Source organism: Podarcis muralis, chromosome 10 (assembly GCF_964188315.1).
Source record: "Podarcis muralis chromosome 10, rPodMur119.hap1.1, whole genome shotgun sequence".
NCBI classification, from domain to species: domain Eukaryota; kingdom Metazoa; phylum Chordata; class Lepidosauria; order Squamata; family Lacertidae; genus Podarcis; species Podarcis muralis.
The window spans coordinates 9986062-10007447 of NC_135664.1; the positions used below are offsets into that span (position 1 = coordinate 9986062).

The 21386-nt window shown below is 46.8% G+C and overlaps 1 protein-coding gene across 4 annotated transcripts in view; it reads right to left on the minus strand.

Annotated features, from left to right (window-relative positions):
* Positions 1-1603: 1603 nt before the first annotated feature.
* CERK (ceramide kinase) overlaps positions 1604-21386 on the minus strand; it is a 46412-nt gene continuing 26629 nt past the window's right edge. For all 4 annotated transcript variants that reach the window (XM_028746299.2, XM_028746297.2, XM_028746300.2 and 1 more), the window contains 7 exons: positions 17776-17850; positions 16703-16855; positions 16081-16186; positions 13639-13709; positions 11092-11300; positions 7843-8051; positions 1604-6688 (listed from right to left, as the gene is read on the minus strand). In XM_028746299.2, coding sequence (XP_028602132.2) covers positions 6604-6688; positions 7843-8051; positions 11092-11300; positions 13639-13709; positions 16081-16186; positions 16703-16855; positions 17776-17850 — 908 coding nt within the window. In that variant the 3' untranslated portion in view covers positions 1604-6603. The remainder of the gene's footprint in view (positions 6689-7842; positions 8052-11091; positions 11301-13638; positions 13710-16080; positions 16187-16702; positions 16856-17775; positions 17851-21386) is intronic.

The window sequence follows — 21386 nt, forward strand, 5'->3', positions numbered from 1 at the left end:
TTTATTTTTTTAAAGGTGAGGGCCTCAGCTCACACAGTGTAAATTTGAGGGTTTCCCCCCACATCCATCCATACAGGCGCTAGAAATTATATCTTGCTACGTTTAATGAATCAAAAACGTATGTTCCTCTAAAACGGTTAAGTGCTGACTTGCTAACCTCAAAGTACTGCAGGTTTTGTACACCCTGTAGAAATTATAATTTACTTTGCTAGCTGAGTCTGAGGCTTTCAACGCCTTCAAATCATTCCACACTGCAGACTCCAAAATTATGGGTGTTCATGCATTTTTCTTCTGATTTGAATCCTTTCAGTTCCTAGGCAATACTTAAAACCTTTACTTTCGTTACTTAGTAGACATAAACAGGGAAAACTAGCAAATGGGCTGAGGGTCGTATACTTCACATGATATTTAACTAAAGATTGTTTATTTACAGGACTCTAGCCCAGTCTGGAAAGAGGAGTCACATGCTATTTGCCAAAGCTACATTTGACCATATACATGCCTGTCTGTCTGTCTGTCTGTCTGTCTGTCTGTCTGTCTGTCTATCTATCTATCTATCTATCTATCTATCTATCTATCTACAGTGGTACCTCAGGTTAAGTACTTAGTTCGTTCCGGAGGTCCGTACTTAACCTGAAACTGTTCTTAACCTGAAGCACCACTTTAGCTAATGGGGCCTCCAGCTGCCGCAGCACCGCCGGAGCACGATTTCTGTTCTCATCCTGAAGCAAAGTTCTTAACCTGAAGCACTATTTCTGGGTTAGCGGAGTCTGTAACCTGAAGCATATGTAACCTGAAGCGTATATAACCTGAGGTACCACTGTATCTATCTGAAGTAGGGCAGAATGCAACAGTCACAGTGCACCATTCCAGTGGACAAGAGTTTTGGACACATTTGTTGGGAATGTAAATATAAAGAGATACATTGGGACAATATCTAAATCAAGAAAATAAATGAAGGAATCCACACTTCCAAATTAAAATTAGATCCTCTGGGGTTTTTTTTTCCCCTTTCCTCTTTCGGACTGGGCAAAATAATAATCCCAAAGATATTGCTAATAGCTGGGAAAAGGAAATTCAAATCCATGAGGGAATGGGTCTTAGGTGTTTGACACAGGGTGCATATACATAATATCATGTATAAAAGGTTATGGGAATGTGCACTAAATGCTCAAAGAGCTGATTAAGTTCATAAAATACTGAATAACAAATCTCAACATAATAATGCCTGAGCAATATGAGAAATAATTTTCTATGAATCAAAATATCGGATAAACTCTAGAAACTTAAACCTAATTTTCTATATCACTCTTTTTTTGCGTTAACCTATAGAAATGCATAAATTATTTGTGATACAATCTCCTTTTCTTTCCTGCTTCTTTTGATCAAGTATGTCTCTACTGTCATTTGGCTTTTGTGTTCTTTTTTGGAATGGTAGTAAGTATTTGCTTTATAATGTTTGGGTTTCCCCCCCTTTTTTCTTAAGGTCTGGAATATAACAGCAGCAACAACATCACTGAGCTGGGAGAGAATTCTGGGAAAAGGCTGTCCATCACCTTAACAGAGAAACTTGAACACCAAACAGAAAAGCACGCACAACGTCTGCCACGTAGCTGTTTATTTTGAGAAGAGTTTCCTTCCATCACTCAAGAACAAAACGTTGCTTTTCAATCCTGAAACCAGCAAGATTGATATAAAGAAAAAACAAGACCCCACAGGCCAACATGGAGTCGTCGTCCCCCATCAACAATGATCATGTTGCAACATTCTAGTTTTTTAACTCCATCTTAAACAGTCAGCTACAACCCAGTCTTTGCTCATTTATTAGGCAGCGACCCTCAAAATATTCAGTGGGGCTTATTCCCAAGGAAACACGCATAGGATCACCAGCTACAGGTACAGAGCTCTCTTCCTAACATGGAATGCACCCCATTAAAAGAGGACTGTGCTTTTGTTAACATATGAAGCTACTCAGATATACAGCAGTTTGAAGCAACACGCTTGATTCTCAAGATGTTGAATCTTTAGCCTAACTTGCAGGGACTGAGCTGGGTTTTCTAATTCTCAGCGGTCACTTTTGCAACGCTGCGTTTATTCGACACCAGCAGTGAGGATCCTCTAGCCTAGGGGTCAGCAAATGTTTTCAGCAGGGGGCTGGTCCACTGTCCCTCAGACCTTGTGGGGGGCCAGACTATATTCTGAAGGGGGGGGAATGAACGAATTCCTATGCCCCACAAATAACCCAGGGATGGATTTTAAATAAAAAGCACACATTCTACTCATGTAAAAACACCAGGCAGGCCCCACAAATAACCCAGAGGTGCATTTTAAATAAAAGGACACATTCTACTCATGTAAAAACACGCTGATTCCCGGACCGTCCGCGGGCTGGATTGAGAAGGCGATTGGGCCGGATCCAGCCCCCGGGCCTTAGTTTGCCTACCCATGCTCTAGCCTGTGGACCATTTCAGACCTGATACCATTTGACCTGCAAGACCGCTTTGGCCCAAGGTACGTCCAGCTAACCCTCCCCTTTATTTACGTAATAAATGGCATCAGGTGTGGTGCAGGATTGAGTCATCTGATGCCACCAATGACACCTGGCGGGGGCTCCAAACGTGACCCACGGGAGGTCACAACCCTGCTCTGCATTACCTGTTCTTTGGAACAGTGATGATTTCTCACAATGGTTTGGCCCTGAACTCCCAGTCGTTTGATGGGTCAACACATCTGCTTGTTAACCAGAAGGTTGGTGGGATGAGCCCACCCAGGAATGACTGTGGGCAGGATCCGTGCATGGCAGGGGCTGGATCTGGATGAGCCTTGGATCCCTTCCGACTCTACCATTCCAAGGCTGGTGTGTTGCGTTCAGCTGGGAAGGTTCACAAGTCGTGCAGACCCACCTTAGCACAAGAGCCTGCAAACACGTCCCCCTTCCCCACGGGACACTGGAGACCTCCTGCTAACCTACCAGCGATCTGAAATGGTTGATATTCCTAAAGTATCTGTAGGCTAGGATAACGAAGCGCTTTGACAATAATACAGAACCAGTCCAAAAACCAAACAATTAAAAATAAAACCAGCAAACTTGGTTCAGTATAGGTCTAAGCAGTTTTTTTAAAAAATCAAGCCACATCAAAGAATGATTACTTCACTTGATTCTTCTGATTGTGCAAACTGGCTTCAACCCAAGGAGTCTGGATAGCTCAGCTGGTTAGAGCGTGGTGCTGGCAACGCCAAGGTTGCAGGTTTGAGACCCGTATGGGGCAGCTGCGTATTTCTGCACTGCAGGCAATAGACTAGATGAACCTTTCCAACTCTAGAATTTGATGATTCTAAGGAGTCGTTGGCCATGATCCTAAGTTGCTCCTCCGATCATGTAAGGGGAGGAGGGGGGATCTTTCTGCCAACTCTCCCTTCCACCTGCAGTCCACTACACCAAATCCTCTACCAGTCCCAAGGGTGACCCAGCCTCCAGGGGCTGCAGAGAAAGGAAAACCATGTCCTGTGTGCACGAACTCTGCTGCATTCATGGAAAGAAAAAGAAGACTCAAGCTATTTTGTTTTCATTTAAAGCACGTTTTACAAGCGGACAATCTGCTGGTGTCTTGTGTCAGTTACTTCCACTTTTGTCTCTTTTCGGCATCTCCCAGGCCCTGTGGAACAGCTGTCTGGCCATACAACCCTTTCAGACAATCCTTTATTCCCTCCTAGAGATGTACAGAAGGGAATCACAATATGTTTTCATACGCAAAGGTGTTCTACGCAACACCCTATTGCTTTGAAGCCAGGCCTGTGTATTTGATTTGCATTGATAAGTTGCAGGCGTGGCTCCGCTCACGCAACAAAGGGGTTTCAGTTATAATTTGGGCAAGGGAAAAACTGGTGTGAGTGACGGCTTGAGAACTTTGATACTCGGCAGCCTTTAAATCAACACGCCAGCTACAAAGCCATCGTAATTCAGCTGGTCGTTTCGAACACACGCAGGGCGTTTGGTTTCAAGCAGCTCCTAAGGTGGAAACTACCGTATTTTTTGCTATATAGGAAACACTTTTCCCCCTCCAAAAATGAAGGGGAAATGTGTGTGCGTCCTATGGAGCGAATGCAGGCTCCTTGGCTTCAGCGATAGCAACGGGAAGCCTCCGAAGTGCAGAGGGAGCGCTCCCTCCGCGCTCTCCAGGCTTCGCGTTGCTTTCGCTGAAAGCGCCAACTGAAGCTTCAGGCAGCTATCCGCAAGCCTTCGGAGCGCGGCGGGAGTTCACCCCACGCTCCGAAGGGTTGCGGATAGCAGCCTGCAGCCTGGGGAGCGCAGCGCCAACTCCCGCTGCGCTCCCCAGGCTTCAGGCAGCTATCTGCAACCCTTCGGAGCGCGCCCCCAGCTGCACGCAACCTTGCCACTGCTCCCGGACCTGTTCTGGGGGCTGGGGTCAGGGAAAGCTCGGGCTTCCCCCGCCCCAGCCCCACGGTTAAAAACGAAGCCAAGAGAGCGAGTGGGATTTCCCCCCCCCTTTATTTCCCCCCCTAAAAACTAGGTGCACCCTATGGTCTGGTGCGCCCTATGGAGTGAAAAATACGGTATTTGCACAAGGGCACCAGTGGTGCAAAACAACATCCCGGCCAAGTCACTGCTAAAACCCCCAACTGAATTTAATGCAACTTTGCACTTAACAACGGAGGGAACAGTCCTAGCTGGCAGCCAACCCTGATGCAGCTGGGTTGGAGGCAGGCAGATTGCTATGCCAGCCTGGAACTGGTCCACAAGGGCTCGGCTGTGCCCCTCGGAAGACCTGCTGATGCTGTTGACGGGGGTCCTGCTGTGGGCAGAAGGGGGCGCTCACTAAACTGGCAGCAGCCGGTGAGAGCCAATGGTGGCTGGCTAAGCCAACCCGGTCCATTGCCTGGCAGCCATAAGCAACAAGGAACTCCATGCAAGTGAGTTAGCTTGCTGCAGGAAGAACAGTTCCTCTTCTACTGGTCCACTTGATTTCTGAACAAGGGAAGGAAAATTGCTTCATACATAAAGGTAAAGGGACCTCGTGGCCAACTCTGGGGTTGTGGCGCTCATCTTGCTTTATTGGCCGAGGGAGCCGGCATACAGCTTTCGGGTCATGTGGCCAGCATAACTAAGCCACTTCTGGCAAACCAGAGCAGCGCATGGAAACGCCGTTTACCTTCCCGCCAGAGCAGTACCTATTTATCTATTTGCACTTTGACGTACTTTCGAACTGCTAGGTTGGCAGGAGCAGGGACCGAGCAACAGGAGCTCACCCCATCACGGGGATTCAAACCGCCGACCTTCTGATCGGCAAGCCTGTGGTTTAGACCACAGCGCCACCCGCGCCCCTAGAAACATAGCTAGCTTGAAACTGCAGTGGTCTGGCAGAGGGGAGGATGCATTGCTCCATCTGTCTTCCACTTCCTAGAAGGATTCTTTTCCCCTTTAGCACTAGCCTGCTAAGTGGTGGCATGCTGTATTTTCATGCTGGCTACAAAATAAACGACTATGCCTTTCTGGCCAGCATGGAGATGCATGATAGCAGCCTCTTAGCAGTCTGATATTTTTGGAGTGGTGGTACCAGGGGGCAGCAAGCTAATAAGGCTGAATTACTGCCACAGGCCTAGTTGTTATTGGAGCATGGTCACAGGGCGAAGGGCGAAAAGAAAGCATGAAAACACAAGCCATTTGCTCCCTCCAGGCCCACACAGAGGGGGCCCCAGCCAGATACACTTGTCCCAGGCCTCGGAGATCTAAGCTGGCCAAGGGGCCTGCTAGGGACCGGCTGCTTTTTTGTTGGAGTTGAGTAACTTTATTTTAGCAGGACTCCCGCCCTGGGGCCTCCGACAAGCTACGTTTGCCCTGCTCTGTATCAAATACTCAAGTCTATGTATGCATAGCGGCTTAAAATGCAGTGAGGTCGTTCGTCCCTGCTGTCACATTTGCAAATGTACAGACCAGAGAGGGGTTTGGGGCACCCATTTCCTGGTTTGAGTCCTAGTCAAGGAAGCTGCCGGCATGTGCGCAACAGCTGTCAGAAGTGGATGCACCTCAGCTTAACCTTGGCTTGTGTTTTCAAATCAGGGGGAAGCTGGTTGGAGGTCCCTGGCGCCAACTCTGTGGGGCCAAGGTTTCTTCACCCCACAAAAAATATCTGTGGGAAGATGAAAGAGGTCAAATACAGAGCCAAGAGTGGCACGTCTTCAGTGGCCGGCTCCTCCTGTCCACAAGAAAGGAGGAGCCACCAGTCACTGAAGCTGCACCCTGTTGGGCTCCACACTCGGCCCCTCCCGCCGATGTGATGTCGCACGCACGCATGATGTCACAAGCACACTGGGCCCCCTCAATCTGGGGCGCAAGTTGGCACCTCTGCTTGAGGTGGTGTGTACACAGCCTCGCTTTCTTCACAAAACAGTAGCCTGACGTGCATTACGTCTAAAATCTTTGAAGGCATTCGCATATGACCAAAATGGATTCTTTTACCACAAAACCGTCTTCGGCTTTAAAACGTTTATTGACGTGCCTGAGACGCTTGTTCGTCCAGGCGGTTGCCTTCTGTTGCTTGCTTTTCGTTTTGTTTTATGGAGAATGGGCTTCGGTTAACTTGCTCAGCAGAGCTGCCTCTGAACTGCTTCGAGTGTGGAGTTCCTCTCTATTCCTCTTGCAAACAGTTTCATGAGTTGGCAGTGGACCCTGCAAAAGGGAAGAAAAGTGCGGAATAAATGCAGATGTATTAATTGTGAACTAGGCCAGTCATCGGGAGAAGCAAACCCCTTTGCTATTCCAGGGGAACTGGTTGTTCACAATGGCACCCCAGAGTAAGTCAGAGAAAGTCATGGTTGCCTTGTCATATTGGTGGTGAAGAGCTTGTGTTCCCTAGATGAGAGGCAGGGAATAAATGAGCAGGGCTGTTGTGGATTTTTTTCAGAGATATTTAATTATGTTACTTAAAATGTGGCATTATTATGGTTGCTATTATTAGTACAATCGTACTCGAACGCCTTGTGACTCAAACGTTTTGGCTCCCGAACGTCCCAAACCGGGTAGTGAGTGTTCCAGTTTGCAAATATTTTTTGGAAGTCAAATGTCCGACACGGCTTCTGATTAAGTGCAGGAAGCTGCTGCAGCCAATCAAAAACTGTGCCTTGGTTTTCGAACGTTTTCAGAAGTCAAACGGACTTCCGGAAACGATTGTGTTTGAGAACCAAGGTACGACTCGAGTATCGTTCAGTTTGGAATGTGGAATGTTGCATTATATTTCTTCCACTGATTCCCTTTTGGTTGGGAATTACAAACCGCTTACAGACTTCTGCAGAACTATGAATGAAAACAAAACATTTTGGCCACAGTCCAGCCAAATTTGGGGTCAGTTCACACAAACACATGTCAGGACTCATTAACTGAACATCCACTCAACTAGTCTTTATATTCCTAAAGACATAGGGCCAAACTAAGTGTGATGCTAAACATGCAGCGAGGGGTTGCATGTACCATTTTGAAACTGTAAAAGCAGCTGCTGGATCCTCTGAATTAGGATAAAGACTGTGAGAAGTAGGCTTTAACTTCCTCCTCCATCACTGAGGTACCAATGAACTGTAACTCTGCCTTCCCCCGACACCGGAAGTTGCTATTCGGTACGGAGGTAGGTCTGAAAATTCAAGCATGTTATGACCTCTCATTTTCAAGACTTCCCGTTCAGGGTGTATGGCTTTGTGTGTGTGCTAAATAACAGATTTCTATCTGCTGTGGAGACCATTTTTTTGCACCTCCCATCAATTAAGGAGCGAGTGAAACTGCTGCATCTTTAAAAGCACAGATCCTTTTTTCCCGGAAACGAAGATGCTCACATGACTTCAATTGTTGAACAATCCAGCGTCTCTCCGTCGCAGTTCCAGGTGCTGCTGGGAGGAATGCAGCAGCAAGCAGGGTGGTCTCTGCAGAAATGGCCAAAGTGATTCTTCTGCATTTTCTTGGCATCGCAGTCACCGTCCTCTAAATGTTTCGATGTGAACTGAAACTTCTTGATCCGATAAACCTCCACAAAGCTGAAGTCAAACTGCAGAGAAGGGAGAAGAGGCAATCTGTTGCGTTTGTTGACTCAAAACTCAGCAAACCGCTTCTGTTAGTTCAAAGCAAGCCAGAGTTCAGTATAAAGAAAGATGCAGGTCACGGATTTCGAATGGCTTCGGCACATCTAAATTGGGACAATTCTGCTCACCCCCATCGTGCAACCCGGACACTGAGATCCAGTGCCGAGGGCCTTCTGGCAGTTCCCTCACTGCGAGAAGTGAGGTTACAGGGAACCAGGCAGAATGCCTTCTCGGTAGTGTGGAACGCCCTCCCAACAGATGTAAAGGAAATAAACAACTATCTGACATTTAGAAGACATCTGAAGGCAGCCCTGTTTAGGGAAGTTTTTAATGACTGATCTTTTAATGTATTTTTAATCTTTTGTTGGAAGCCGCCCAGAGCGGCAGGGGAAAACCAGCCAGATGGGTGGGGTAGAAATAAATTATTATTATTATTATTATTATTATTATTATTATTATTATTATTATTATTATTATTATTATCAGTGTTCACCTGGTCCACGTTGAACCAGCTGGATGTCAACAATGGTGGGTGGCTAGTCATTTACAAACAAACTTGGATCTGGGTCCTCCTTTAAAAATCCCGTAAGGCAGGTCAGAATTATTCCCATTTTACAGGTGGAAAACTGAGTGTGAAATACTGAGACTTGCCCATGCTATCCAGGAAAGAGAGTGACCCTCTGCAAAGTAAATGGAATGCACATTACAAAATGTATGGCTGTTTCCTCAAGACTTTTGGAACGGTCACTTCCTAGAATGGCGTTTGAGTGGCTCCTATGACAAGCTCAGGAAGAGGCACTGTAAACTTTTATTCCTTGATATTCAATAGATGCACCTTCGCCCATTCTTAACTATAACATACGAAATGAATCAAATTTATTCATAACAAAATATTCATATACCACCATTTATTTTAAAAGAATATCAGGATTGTACAGAAAACTATACAATTAGAAAGAAAACCGTATGGAAAAGTTAACATCGGAAATCAGCAAACTGTGGTGTAAAGATGTGTTCTTAATTGTCTGCAGAAGACTGATGGAATAGAAACATTTTCAGCATAATGAGATGCTAGGCAGGTTGAGCTAACATTGTTGATTGCTCTATATGATTTATACTGCGTTTGTGATGTTCGGGAAGGTAAACAGTGTTTCCATGTGCTCTGGCTTCCATCACGGTGTCCCATTGCACCAGAAGCAGTTTAGTCATGCTGGCCACATGACCCGGAAAATCTGGCTGAAGACAAACCCTCAGCCTGAAAGCGAGATGGGCGCCACAACCCCATAGTCAAATTCAACTGGACTTAACCGTCCAGGAATCCTTTACCTGTGATTTTCTGTTATTGTTATAGGTTGTCTGTAAACCGCTTTGAGATTCACTTGAACGAAAAGCAGCGTAAAAATATAATATATCAAATAAAAATCAAATCAACAGACCCATCCCTTCAATTGTACAGTTCGGGGTGGGGCTGGGGCGTGGAGTTCTGTTTCCTGGAGCCTAATGGAACGCTGGGAGCTGAACTCATTATTTATAGAGTGCCATAAATGGTTGTGGCACTTTGCAGATTTACACTAAGTAAAACAAGAACAGGCTCCTGCCCCAAGGAGTATATATCATACATAAAGTACAGGGCATGGGAGAAACAAATAACTGCCTTGTTTGTAAGTAGCTGTCTTCCTTCGATGTTATTAACCAGTTTTGAATTTGGCCTTTTAAAAAGAGAAAACATAATAGTACCGTATTTTTCGCCCTATAGGACGCACTTTTCCCCCTCCAAAAATGAAGGGGAAATGTGTGTGCGTCCTATGGGGCGAATGCAGGCTTCAGGAAGCTCTGTGCAACCCTCGGGAGACCGGCTCCGAGGGTTGCGCAGAGCTGCCTGCAGTCCCGGGCTCAGCGCAGCTCTGCGTGGCCCCTGGGAGCCGGGCGCGAAGTCCCGTCCCGCTCCCGATGGCCGCGCAGAGCTGCCTGCAGTCCCGGGATCAGCGCACTTCTCCCCATCACCAGCCCCACAAGCTCGGGGGACAGCGGGGAGGCAGAGCGCGCCTTCCCACTGTTCCCCGACCTGGTTCTTCCAGCCCCGCACCTGGGGGGGAAATAATTTTTTTCCCCTTTATTTCCCCCCCAAAAAACTAGGTGCGTCCTATGGACCGGAGCGTCCTATGGGGCGCAAAATACGGTAATTTGTGTGTGTGTGTGTGTGTATTCTGAAACTCATTTGTCGGCTGTGGGGGGGGGGGAGGGAGAACCCAAGGTAGTTCAATATGCATCAGTGCAAGGAGAGAAGAACTGCCAGAGCTGGGAGGCTGCAGCAAACATGTACTGTCCAGACAGGGATCTGAGCCAAGATAGGCAGGCCAAGCAGGTGGGCAGTCAAGCTGGCCAGCAAACTCAAGCACCTGAACCTGAGAAATGAGCAGCTCAGGCCAGATGCTGGACTTCTGACTCCCATCAAGACTCCAGCTAGCATGGCCAGGAATCCGACAACATACAAAGGACCACAGCTTCCTCACCGCTGCTGTGCAGGGCCAGGTAGGACCTGTGACCCCTTTGGCTGATGGCTTCTTGCTGGGAAAGGTCAATTTCATACCGCAGTGGAAATCTGGCCAGCTCTCTCCTCTGGCCAGCTTCTGCAATAGTGCGGACAGTATCAATAAAGCACTTGGCTCCCACAGTCTCTACTTTTGAGATTCCTAACGCATTGCAAGAACTTCCACCTGCCAAACTTTCCCCCTTGCCACAGACCAATTAGCGGCGCAGAAATCCAATTCCGGCGAGCAGCTGGCAACTCCACTTTTGCCGGAAAGGGTTTTAACGCCATAGCCAATCCGAATCCTTGGTGCTTCTCCTCCCTCTCCCCCACCCCCCCCAAAAAAAAACAACCCGTAGGCTGCTATCGGAGCTTCTTTCAAATTATGCCCAATCTACATTTGCGTTTTTGCAATGGGAGCACAGATCGGCATTGAACGTCACCCCGCCTTTCGATCCGCCACAGCAGATACACACCTGGTCATCCCGGTTCGTGTGCCTGATGAGATACCTTAGGAAATTGAATCGGGAGCATTTGCGAACCAGAATGAGGTCTGCAGAGCCGTCTGCCAAGTGAGCAGCTGGTGCAAGGCCTTTCGGGCTCCGTGGGCAGGCGCAACTGATATTTGCAATGTTGATGGCCAGAAACTTTCCCCTGATGACCTTCCATTCTCCTTCGTCATCCCCTTAAAAACACAAACAGGTATATTTAGCACAGAGGCAGTGGGATGGGAGCCACAAACATGACGATTTGGCCACGATTTGGATTTCTAAAGGTGTCTCATGGCATCGCCGGTTCTCTTACGTGCGCAAGAATAAACCATGGCACAAATTTATGACGCGTTCTTTCGTTAGCAAGCTATCCAAGTTAAAAACACTGCACATTTTCAAATACCGGTTGTCCACAAGGCCAACTGGCTGTGCATATTTGTCCTTTGGAATAGGGCTGCAAACTAACTGGCAAGTGAGGTCAGACAGGAGACAGTGTGTTGACTTGTATCTTTGACAAGGTTTGGATGTGCAGGAATCAGAATGCTTTTTATAGCACTTTTATAGCTGTTGGCACCTGATTCGCTCTCGTTACCTAGAGACTGAATTGCTCTAGAAGAAAAGTTACGGGGCCAGAGGCAAGAGAAGGCAGAGCAATAAGTGTTTCTGCATTGTAAAAAAAGGGGGGGCAACTCTACTTGAAAATAGAAGGTACTGCCAAAGTCAGTTTTATGATGCTAGAGCAACAGGGGTTATGGGTATCCTCTTCTAGTATGTCTGTGGCTGTACTTTAAAATGGACATGTTGGGTTGCATCCAGACTAAGCTGGATGCCTTGGTAATGGACTGGATGAGAGCCAACAAACTGAAGCTCAATCCAGATAAGACAGAGGCACTGTTAGTGGGTGGTTCCCCAGCCTGGATGGATGGGAGATCGCCTGTTGTTGATGAGGTTACACTTCCTCTGAAGGAGAAGGTTCGTAGCTTGGGGGTCCTCCTGGATCCCTTGCTGTCGCTCGAGGCGCAGGTGGCCTCAGTGGCCCAGAGTGCCTTCCATCAGCTTCGGCTGGTGGCCCAGCTACGCCCCTATCTAGACAGGGATAGCCTAACTACGGTTGCCTGTGCTCTGGGAACCTCAAGGTTAGATTACTGCAATGCGTTCTACGTAGGGCTGCCTCTGAAGATGGTTCAGAAACTTCAGCTGGTGCAGAATTCAGTGGCCAGGTTACTCACCGGAGTAAGACGGTTAGAGCATCCTGGTCCAACTGCACTGGCTACCAATGAGTTTCCGGGCCCAATTCAAAGTGCTGGTTTTGACCTATAAAGACTTAAACGGCTCAGGACCGCAAGACCTCAAGGACCGCCTCTTTCCATATGAACCTACCCAGACCCTGAGATCATCTTCTGAGGCCCTCCTTCGTGTGCCCCCTCCTTGAGAGGTCCTGAGGATGGCAACACAAGAACAGGGCCTTCTCTGCAGTGGCTCCCCATCTGTGGAATGCTCTCCCCTGGGAGATTCACCTGGCGCCTTTATTAAACACCTTTAGGCACCAGGCAAAACCGTTCCTTTTTAACAGGGCCTTTGGTTGATCTGATTGACATCCTATGCCCTTTTAAAATGTGACTCTTTTGGGGGGGGAGTGTTACTGGGTTGTTGTTTTTATTTTGATTATATACATTGTGGTTTTTATGTTGATCTTATCTGTGAACCACCCTGAGACCTCTGGGTATAGGGCAGTATATAAATTCATTCATTCATTCATTCATTCAATAAATAATCAATCCCTCCCCCTCCCCTTTTATGAAGATCACCCGCTCCGAGACCCCACAGCTAATTCTCCCCTGGCCTCCTCGCTGGCCCAAGTAGGACCAATTCAGCCAGCTAATCCTGGGGATTATCTAATTGATTTTTGATTTTTATTGTTATTCATGTTTTTATACTGTATTTTATGCTGCTTTTATAATTAAGTTTTTAAAAGTGTTTTAAATTTGTTGTAAGCCACCCTGAGCCCTGTTTTTGAACTGGGAAGGGCGGGGTATAAATAAAAATAAAAATAATCTGCAATTTGGTTAGATAAAAACCAATGGAGCAAGTTAGTCATGACTTCAGTCCTTGATTTCAATAGGAACTATGTTCAAACAACTACAGCTGGCGTCCTAGGTATGTCTGCTCAGAAGCAAGTCCAACCCATTCTAAGTTGGACCCTTCAGTGAAGATGTGCAAACAGGAAGAAAGAAAAGCACTCACATATGAAATGCAGATTTCGTTTGCAGGGCCCTGTGGCTTCCATCACAACCCTCATCATTCATACCAAATGATCCATTAATGATGACAAGCAAAAAAGCATCACTTTGAAGAAAGCTTACCTGGTCTGAAACCCATGTGAATCTCTTCTAGGCTTCTGGTTTAATTCAGTTTCTCTAATCATCCAAATTTGCCCTTGCATTTGTTGCTACATCACCCGGTGCATTAAGAGGCCAAATGAACAAATCTGCTAACCACCCGGGTCTGGTCTTCCATATAGTATAAAATTACCTTTAATCTCTCCCCCATTCTTCTTCTGCTCTATCTCCAGCCGTTGTTTACTCTGCTTGCAAATGTGGCACCTGGAGAAGAAGAGTGAGCCTGGTTTTTTCCCCTCTGCAGTCTGAACCGGGCATTAATGTTTCATTCGTTTAGCCAGATTGTCTGCAGTATGTCAGGCTGTGTTGTAAGCAACATTTTATATGTCATTTAAATGAGAAGCTAACCTCTGGAGCAGCCTTTGGGAATTCTGTACCAGAGTCATCTTGAGTTCTGAAGCCACGTTTTCCAAATATTTGAGATTTTGTTTGGAGGCAAACAATGAAATTGATTGCCTCTCTTTGGAATACAGTGGTACCTCAGGTTACAGACGTTTCAGGTTACAGACGCTTCAGGTTACAGACTCCGCTAACCCAGAAACAGTACCTCAGGTTAAGAACTTTGCTTCAGGATGAGAACAGAAATCGTGTGGCGGCAGCAGGAGGCCCCATTAGCTAAAGTGGTACCTCAGGTTAAGAACAGTTTCAGGTTAAGAACGGACCTCCAGAACGAATTAAGTTCTTAACCCGAGGTACCACTGTAGTTGTCACGTGCTTCAAAATTTCTAGCTGAAGCCCTGCACTGCTATAATGGATGCCTATCTTTTTTCTTAATGGTTCTTTAAAACAAACAAACCCAAAAACAGTAAGTTGCCAGAACATTGCAGGTTCTGAAGAGTTAAAGAAAGCTGTTGACTCTCGTCACTGCTTTTTTCTTGTTGACTTTCACAGTGAACTGACACGGAAAACGATCCGTTGTGCTAGAGCAGGAGTCGGCAACTGGATGCAGCCCACAAAGACCGTTTTACCAGCCCACAAGCCGCCCCTGATCTAAGCCAGCCTCTCAGCAGGTCCCCTGCATGCTGCCGCGCAGGGACTCCTGAGTGGTGCCGGAAATCACATCTGTGCACGCACAGATACCGGAAACCACGTCTGCGCATGTCCAGACATTGAAAATCACCTCTGCGCAGGTGTGATTTTCGGCGTCTGGGCAGGGGCAGAAGCGATTCCGGAGCTGCGGACATGTGCAGACACGATTTCTGGCATCACGCTGCGCCAGTCCAGCCCACGGGCGATCTCCGTGAGAGTGATCCGGCCCATGGCCGGTAAACCTTGCCGACCCCTGTGCTAGAGGGGCATTTGGATGACATCAGGGTGTCCCAACCGTGTCTGAGGTCCGCTAGTGTGGAGCACCCCAATGTCCCTGCTCCTGCTGTGGGCAGGGGCTACTTCCAGCAGTAGCCTGCAAAAATAAAACACCTCCCAACAGGGGGTTTCGATGAAAAAGGTGGAGCTGGGGCGGCAAGAGATCTTCTGGATCCTGAGCGAGCTCTGCTACCATCATGTGACAGCAACGATCCCAGGCATCTTTGCTGTAGGAGCAGGCATAGCAAAAATACATATTTTCTTCCCTCCCTCTTCACCTTCTGGTCTGGCTGGTGTGAGCAGCAATGTTGTGCATGCAATCATTGGTTGGAGGGAGGTCGCAGCTCAGAGGCAGATGAGGGGGAAAGCTGGAAAATCATGGGAGAGCCAGAACAACACCCAGCTGACACAGTGTCATTAGAAAACATTCCAGACCCTCCATCTCCCAGAACCTGGCGAGCCTTAAAAGTAGGAGAGCAAAGAGCTCAAAGACAGAGGGCAGCCATAGCAGCACTTGTAGAAGTGATGAATGAGGAAGTGGGAGAGATGGGGGTGGGTGGAGATTCACTCGGGACAACCCAATTATCCAAGAGGCTGGGTTCTATAGCCTCTCTTTGTAAAGAACGGGGGGGGGGGGAGGACGGTAAGAAACCTTTCCTTGTCTTTATACAGTGGTACCTTGGTTCTCAAACGCCTTGGTTCTCAAACAACTTGGAACCCAAACACTGCAAACCTGGAAGTAAGTGTTCCGGTTTGTGAACTTCTTTCGGAAGTCAAACATGCTCTGTTTTGAGCACCACACTTCCAATTTGAGTGCCACACTTCCGTTTTGAGTGTTACACTGAGATCTCTCTGTTTTTGCTATTTATTTTGTGTTTTTCTTTTTCTGACTGTGTGGAACCCAGTTCAACTACTGATTGATTGATTGCGTGACTGCAGTACATTGTTTATTGCTTTCATTTTATGGATCAATGGTCTTGTTAGATAGTAAAATTCATTTTAAATTGCTGTTTTGGGGCTTGTTTTTAAAAAATCTGGAACGGATTAATCCACTTTGCATTACTTCCTATGGAAAAGCACGCCTTGGTTTTGGAACGCCTTGGTTTTAGAACGGACTTCCGGAACGAATGAAGTTTGAGAACCAAGGTACCACTGTACTTTCTTGGGCAACCAGCTGGGAGCCGCTGGGAGCATCCTGACAACTCAGTGCAGTGACCTGGGAGCCAGATGTGCTAAAAACAACAACCGAGTGCAATATAGTTTAGCCTACCCACTTCTGCAGTGCTTCTTATCTCTTGGAGACCCCACGGCGTGTGATGCTGGTAGAAGGGATATTGTTCCCTCGTAGTAATGATGAGACAGAAAGGTCTTGAAACCTGGGGGGTGGGTGGAATTAAGAAACGACGATGTCTTATAAATCAACACAAATTATTTCTGTCCGTTCTGCCAATTCTCTTGCAGAACCACACGGAGACACTCGCTCTGCCATCTTCTTATTGATTTTTTTGACATCCCAAGCTTGTTGCTTCCTTCTCCCACCGTTCGGCTCATATGCAGTTGTATATTTAAGCATTAGCCTGGCAACTTTAGGAGGAGATGGCACCGCATGCAGAGGGTGGCAAAGGAAGGGTCTGGCGCCTTCTGTCTCCCATGAGGTGGGAGCCCCTGTGCCCATAAGTGGGCTGCTAACAGACAGACAAACCCCTCTGCCTTTCCTTTGCCAGCACTCAGGAAGCCCGTAAACATTTTTGCAGGCTGGTAACATTCACGGCCTTCTTATAGCAAGGCTGGCTCCGTAACGGTTGTCCTTAGAGAAAAATACTGGCTTTATTGGCAACCTGGTTCTCTGCAGGTTCATACGGAAGGACGGAGAACGAAATACGAAAGGTTACCTGAGAGGTCGTATCTGACGGGTCCCATCCAGCGTTTCCCCTCGCTGTCTTTCAATATATCGCCGTAAAAACCATACCCCAAGAGGGAGACAAAGTATTTCAGTAACGTGTCGTGGTGATGCACTGAAGAGACATCGAGAGGCTGAGTGTCTCCTGTCGACAAGAGACAATTCAGATTATACGGGAGGCTGCAATTGCGTAAGTCTGCAAATCCAGCATTGAGGAAAAGGTAAAGGACCCCTGGACGGTTAAGTCCAGTCAAATTCAACTATGGGGTTGCGGCACTCATCTCGCTTTCAGGCTGAGGGAGCCAGCATTCGTCTGCAGCCCGATTTTCCGTGTCATGTGGCCAGCAGGACTAAACCGCTTCTGGTGCATGGAGCACCGTGACGGAATCCAGAGCGCATGGAAACGCCCTTTACCTTCCCGCCACTGCGGTACCTATTGATTTACTTGCGCTGGTATGCTTTCGAACTGCTAGGTTGGCAGGAGCTGGGACAGAGCCACGGGAGTTTACAGGATTTGAACCGCCGACCTTACAATTGGCAAGCCCAAGAGGCTCAGTGGTTTAGATCCACTTCCCCAAATCCAGCACTGAACTGAGAGATGAGGAGAGTATTTGCTGCATGACACTTTGGGTCTGTGAGAGTGGTGGAGAACAACTGCTCAGTGGAACTAATTCGGCCATTTGGGGGCAAACCACACTCAGCCTGCCAATCACCTGTCGCCATATGAACATCAGGCACGGGAAAATTATAGCTAACAGCTATGCCGAAAAAGTTTCTACGCTGACCAACACATTAAGGCAGGACACCCCACAGAATTCAGGTGCCAGAAACAGGGTTAACTAATAATTGTTCATTTTATGAACAATGCTTCTCTGTGACTGTCTGACAGAGCAATATTACATAACACGTATTCGTGCCCTCACGGCACCAGTGGAATGGTCTCTGATGTGTACCCAGTCTGGGAGGGGGGAAAATATAACCGGAAAATACAGAAACAGTGTAAAATTGGTGGACGTGCACCTGGAAATGCCACCAAGGGCACAAAATCCGTAGGCGGGGACTTACCCACAATGATATGCAAGGCTGAAGTTACTGGATCATTGATGCCAACCGTTGAATAGCAAACACAGTCCGTTGAACCTGGAAAAGGAAGTTTACAGCACGGTGAAGACACATAAAGAAAACTGCCATTCCTTTCCCCTACCCCCAAACCCACAATCATCTCTTGTCCCTATGAACTGGCTCACTTGCTTGAGTTATCTAGAGCTGTGCAATCTTGAAGCGCCACGGTTCTGTGCTCTGTGTGCTTTGTAGGAGTGAGTCAGAGGATGAGAGAGAGGAAGGAACTACCTTAGGGTGGTAAATAGTTTTGCTTAGCTGCCTGTGGTGCTCTGGCCGATCAGACAGGAAGATATTTTGAAGCCTTCTCTTCCTTTTAGGCTATGAGTGAGCACTGTAAGCAGGTGGGAAACTCTTTTTGCAGTCCAGTAACCTTTCTGAGCTTTTCTGCAGAGCATTTTACTCATTTCCAGTCCGGTGATTCTAACTTAATGACAGGGATCTTCTCAACCTGTTGTGTGAATCCAAATCTGTACAATGTACTGTGACTTAGGGCAGATTCCCTTTGGACGTTCTCCTGCAAAAGCCTTGCTTTAAAAAAAAGAAAAGTATTAACTAATTAATAAATTTTACATTCCCCCGCCATCATTCCTCCGAGGAGCTCAAGGTGGTCTGCATGATTTTCCTCCTCCCAAATTATCCGTACAACCACCTTGCAGGCTTTTTAATTGAACTTTGTGATTTTACAGTTTTAACACATTTTTTAGTCTTACTGCATTGCATCTCTTGTATGCTGCTTAGAGATGACTGGGATCAAGTGGTTTACAAATAGTTGAAATAAATAGGTAATCCGGTGAGCTTCGTGGCTGACTGTGGTTTCTGAATTCTGGTCACCTAGATCCTAGGCCAATGCTCTAACCACTACAGTGGCACCTCGGGTTAAGTACTTAATTCGTTTCGGAGGTCTGTTCTTAACCCAAAACTGTTCTTAACCTGAAGCACCACTTTAGCTAATGGGGCTTCCCGCTGCTGCAGCACGATTTCTGTTCTCATCCTGAAGCAAAGTTCTTAATCCAAGGTACTATTTCTGGGTTAGCGGAGTCTGTAACCTGAAGCGTATGTAACCTGAAGCGTATGTAACCCGAGGTACCATTGTACTTCACACCGTCTCTTGATACTTATTTCCGTGAGTCTTGCACGGCAGTACACAGATAAAAACGAATGAAAGAAATACTGAATGCTTAAAATGTGCCGGAACTGGGAGTGACATTCCAGATAAGTCTTGACCAGCACAGAATAGACTGAAAGTATTACTTCCCATGACGATGTTTCTTTTAATGCAGCCTAAGATCGCATTCGCTTTTTTAGCAGATGCATCACACTGCTGGCTCGTGTTCAGTTTCGCAGCCAGTCAAGACCCCTGGATCCTTTTCACACGAGCCGGGCCTCCTCCATCTTTTGTTTCTGCTCAGCTTTGCAATGAAATGCAATACATCTGTGTACGTTGACGTTCACCTTGTTGGTCTGCCTAGCATTCCAGATTCGAATCTGTTTTCTATAGTGTTCACTATCGGTCTCAGCTTCAAGCCATCCACAAGTCTGCAGCATCCTTTCTCTTTAAAGCCCTAAATGGCCTCGGTCCAGTATATCTGAAGGAGCGTCTCCTCTCCCATCATTCTGCCCGGACACTGAGGTCCAGTTCCGAGGGCCTTCTGGCGGTTCCCTCACTGTGAGAGGCCAAGTTACAGGGAACCAGGCAGAGGGCCTTCTCGGTAGTGGCGCCCGCCCTGTGGAACGCCCTCCCAACAGATGTCAAAGCGATAAACAACTACCTGACATTCAGAAGACATCTGAAGGCAGCCCTGTTCAGGGAAGTTTTTAATATGTGATATTTCAGTGTATTTTTTATCTTTGTTGGAAGCCGCCCAGAGTGGCTAGGGAAACCCAGCCAGATGGACGGGGTACAAATAATAAATTATTATTATTATTATTATTATTATTATTATTATTATTATTATTATTATTCTACGTCCGCATCCAGGTCATTTATAAACCTGTTAAATAGCACAGGCCCAAGAACTGAGCCCTGGAATTCCTGAAAACAGATGTATATTTCCCCCGCTTCTCGGACATATACTAAAGAAAGCTGACTGCTCCATTTAGGTGACTTGTCAACGTTCGCTAGCGACTATCTGAACTGTCAGACACTTTGGATTTTCCCCTCTTGGGACGGTCAGCTTCCACATGCGAATGTCGACATATGCTGAATATCCAAAATGTGACGAAACAGGATGGAATTGCTTAGGGCATGGCAAGGGCCCTGGGACATCCGAATGCAGAATTTTCTTCCTTTCCATCCAGCAGACAGGAGAGAGATTTCCTTCCCTCGCCTCTCTTGCTAACCATTTTATGCAGTTTGACAGAACGAAGCCGTGGTGTTTGCTTTCTCCTTGATAACTCAGGCAGGAGGGTCAACGCAATGTTTCGAGAGAGGTGTAGAGGGAGATTGATCTGTTGTTAAAGAGCTGCGGTGGAAATCCTTTTGTCAAGCTGACGCTGTTTGTCCAGGGCAGAACAAAAGAATTAGGCTTAGTGCGTGCTTAAGCAAAATTTTGATTTGTCAGGCAGGTGGGTGGAATGAACGCTAAACGAAGGGAAAAGACGGGAACAGTTTGAGCCGCCCTTTACAGAGCAGACCAGTGAATTCATACCAACGAAATCTCTGCAAGTTAATAAACATCAAGGTTATATCAAGCAGACATTTCTGACCCGGGGAGATACATCCACGACATTTTGAGTCCAAAAGCCAAGGTAATATCAAGCAGATATTTCTGACCCGGGGAGATACATTTTGACTCCCACCCAAAAAACCCTGATTCAATTGGGTGGAATTTTTGATTGCGGCACTTCTCTCCGTCTAATAAAAGCTGAAAATCATAATAGGACGTCCAAGCAACAGAAGTGTGTTTTTAAGGCAGAACAGAAGGAAATCAATCCATTGGGGAAAGAGTCATTCTGGAAATGAGACTGAAATTCAGAATAATAACAGTGCAAATAGGATAAAATAATATAAAACTAGTAACAGCCTTGTTAGCTTAGAAGCCCTACCTTCTCATCCTGGGTGTATGGGGACTAGAGAAGTTATTCCTTTTTGAGACCCTCCTCACTGGACAGCCGACCAATATAAGGAAGGACACCCCCACCCAAAAAATGTGGGGAATGGTGGCTGGGAGAGGGCCTTCTCTGCAGCAGCCCCTGAAACTGTGGAAGTCCCTCCTCATAGAGGTACGACTGTAGTGTCTGCTGCATGCTAAAAACCCACCTCCGGCCTTTGACGGTGAAGGCATTTTGTTTTGTGGGACAAAACAAAATTTATTTTGCTGAATGTATATTGTTCTGTTTGCTTTACTTGGGGTTTCCCCAATCATATAATTGTTTTTAGCACTGTATATTATATTCTGGCAACCGGCCCTGGGTTAAGGGCAGGTGAGGAATGCTATTTTAAAAATTAACTAATTAAATAGTATGACTGTGACAGAAACCCTGCTAGTGAAAAACAGGTTTCTGAGTTTTGGCCTGGCATATGGCATATGACAAGCCCTGCTTAAACTGACAAT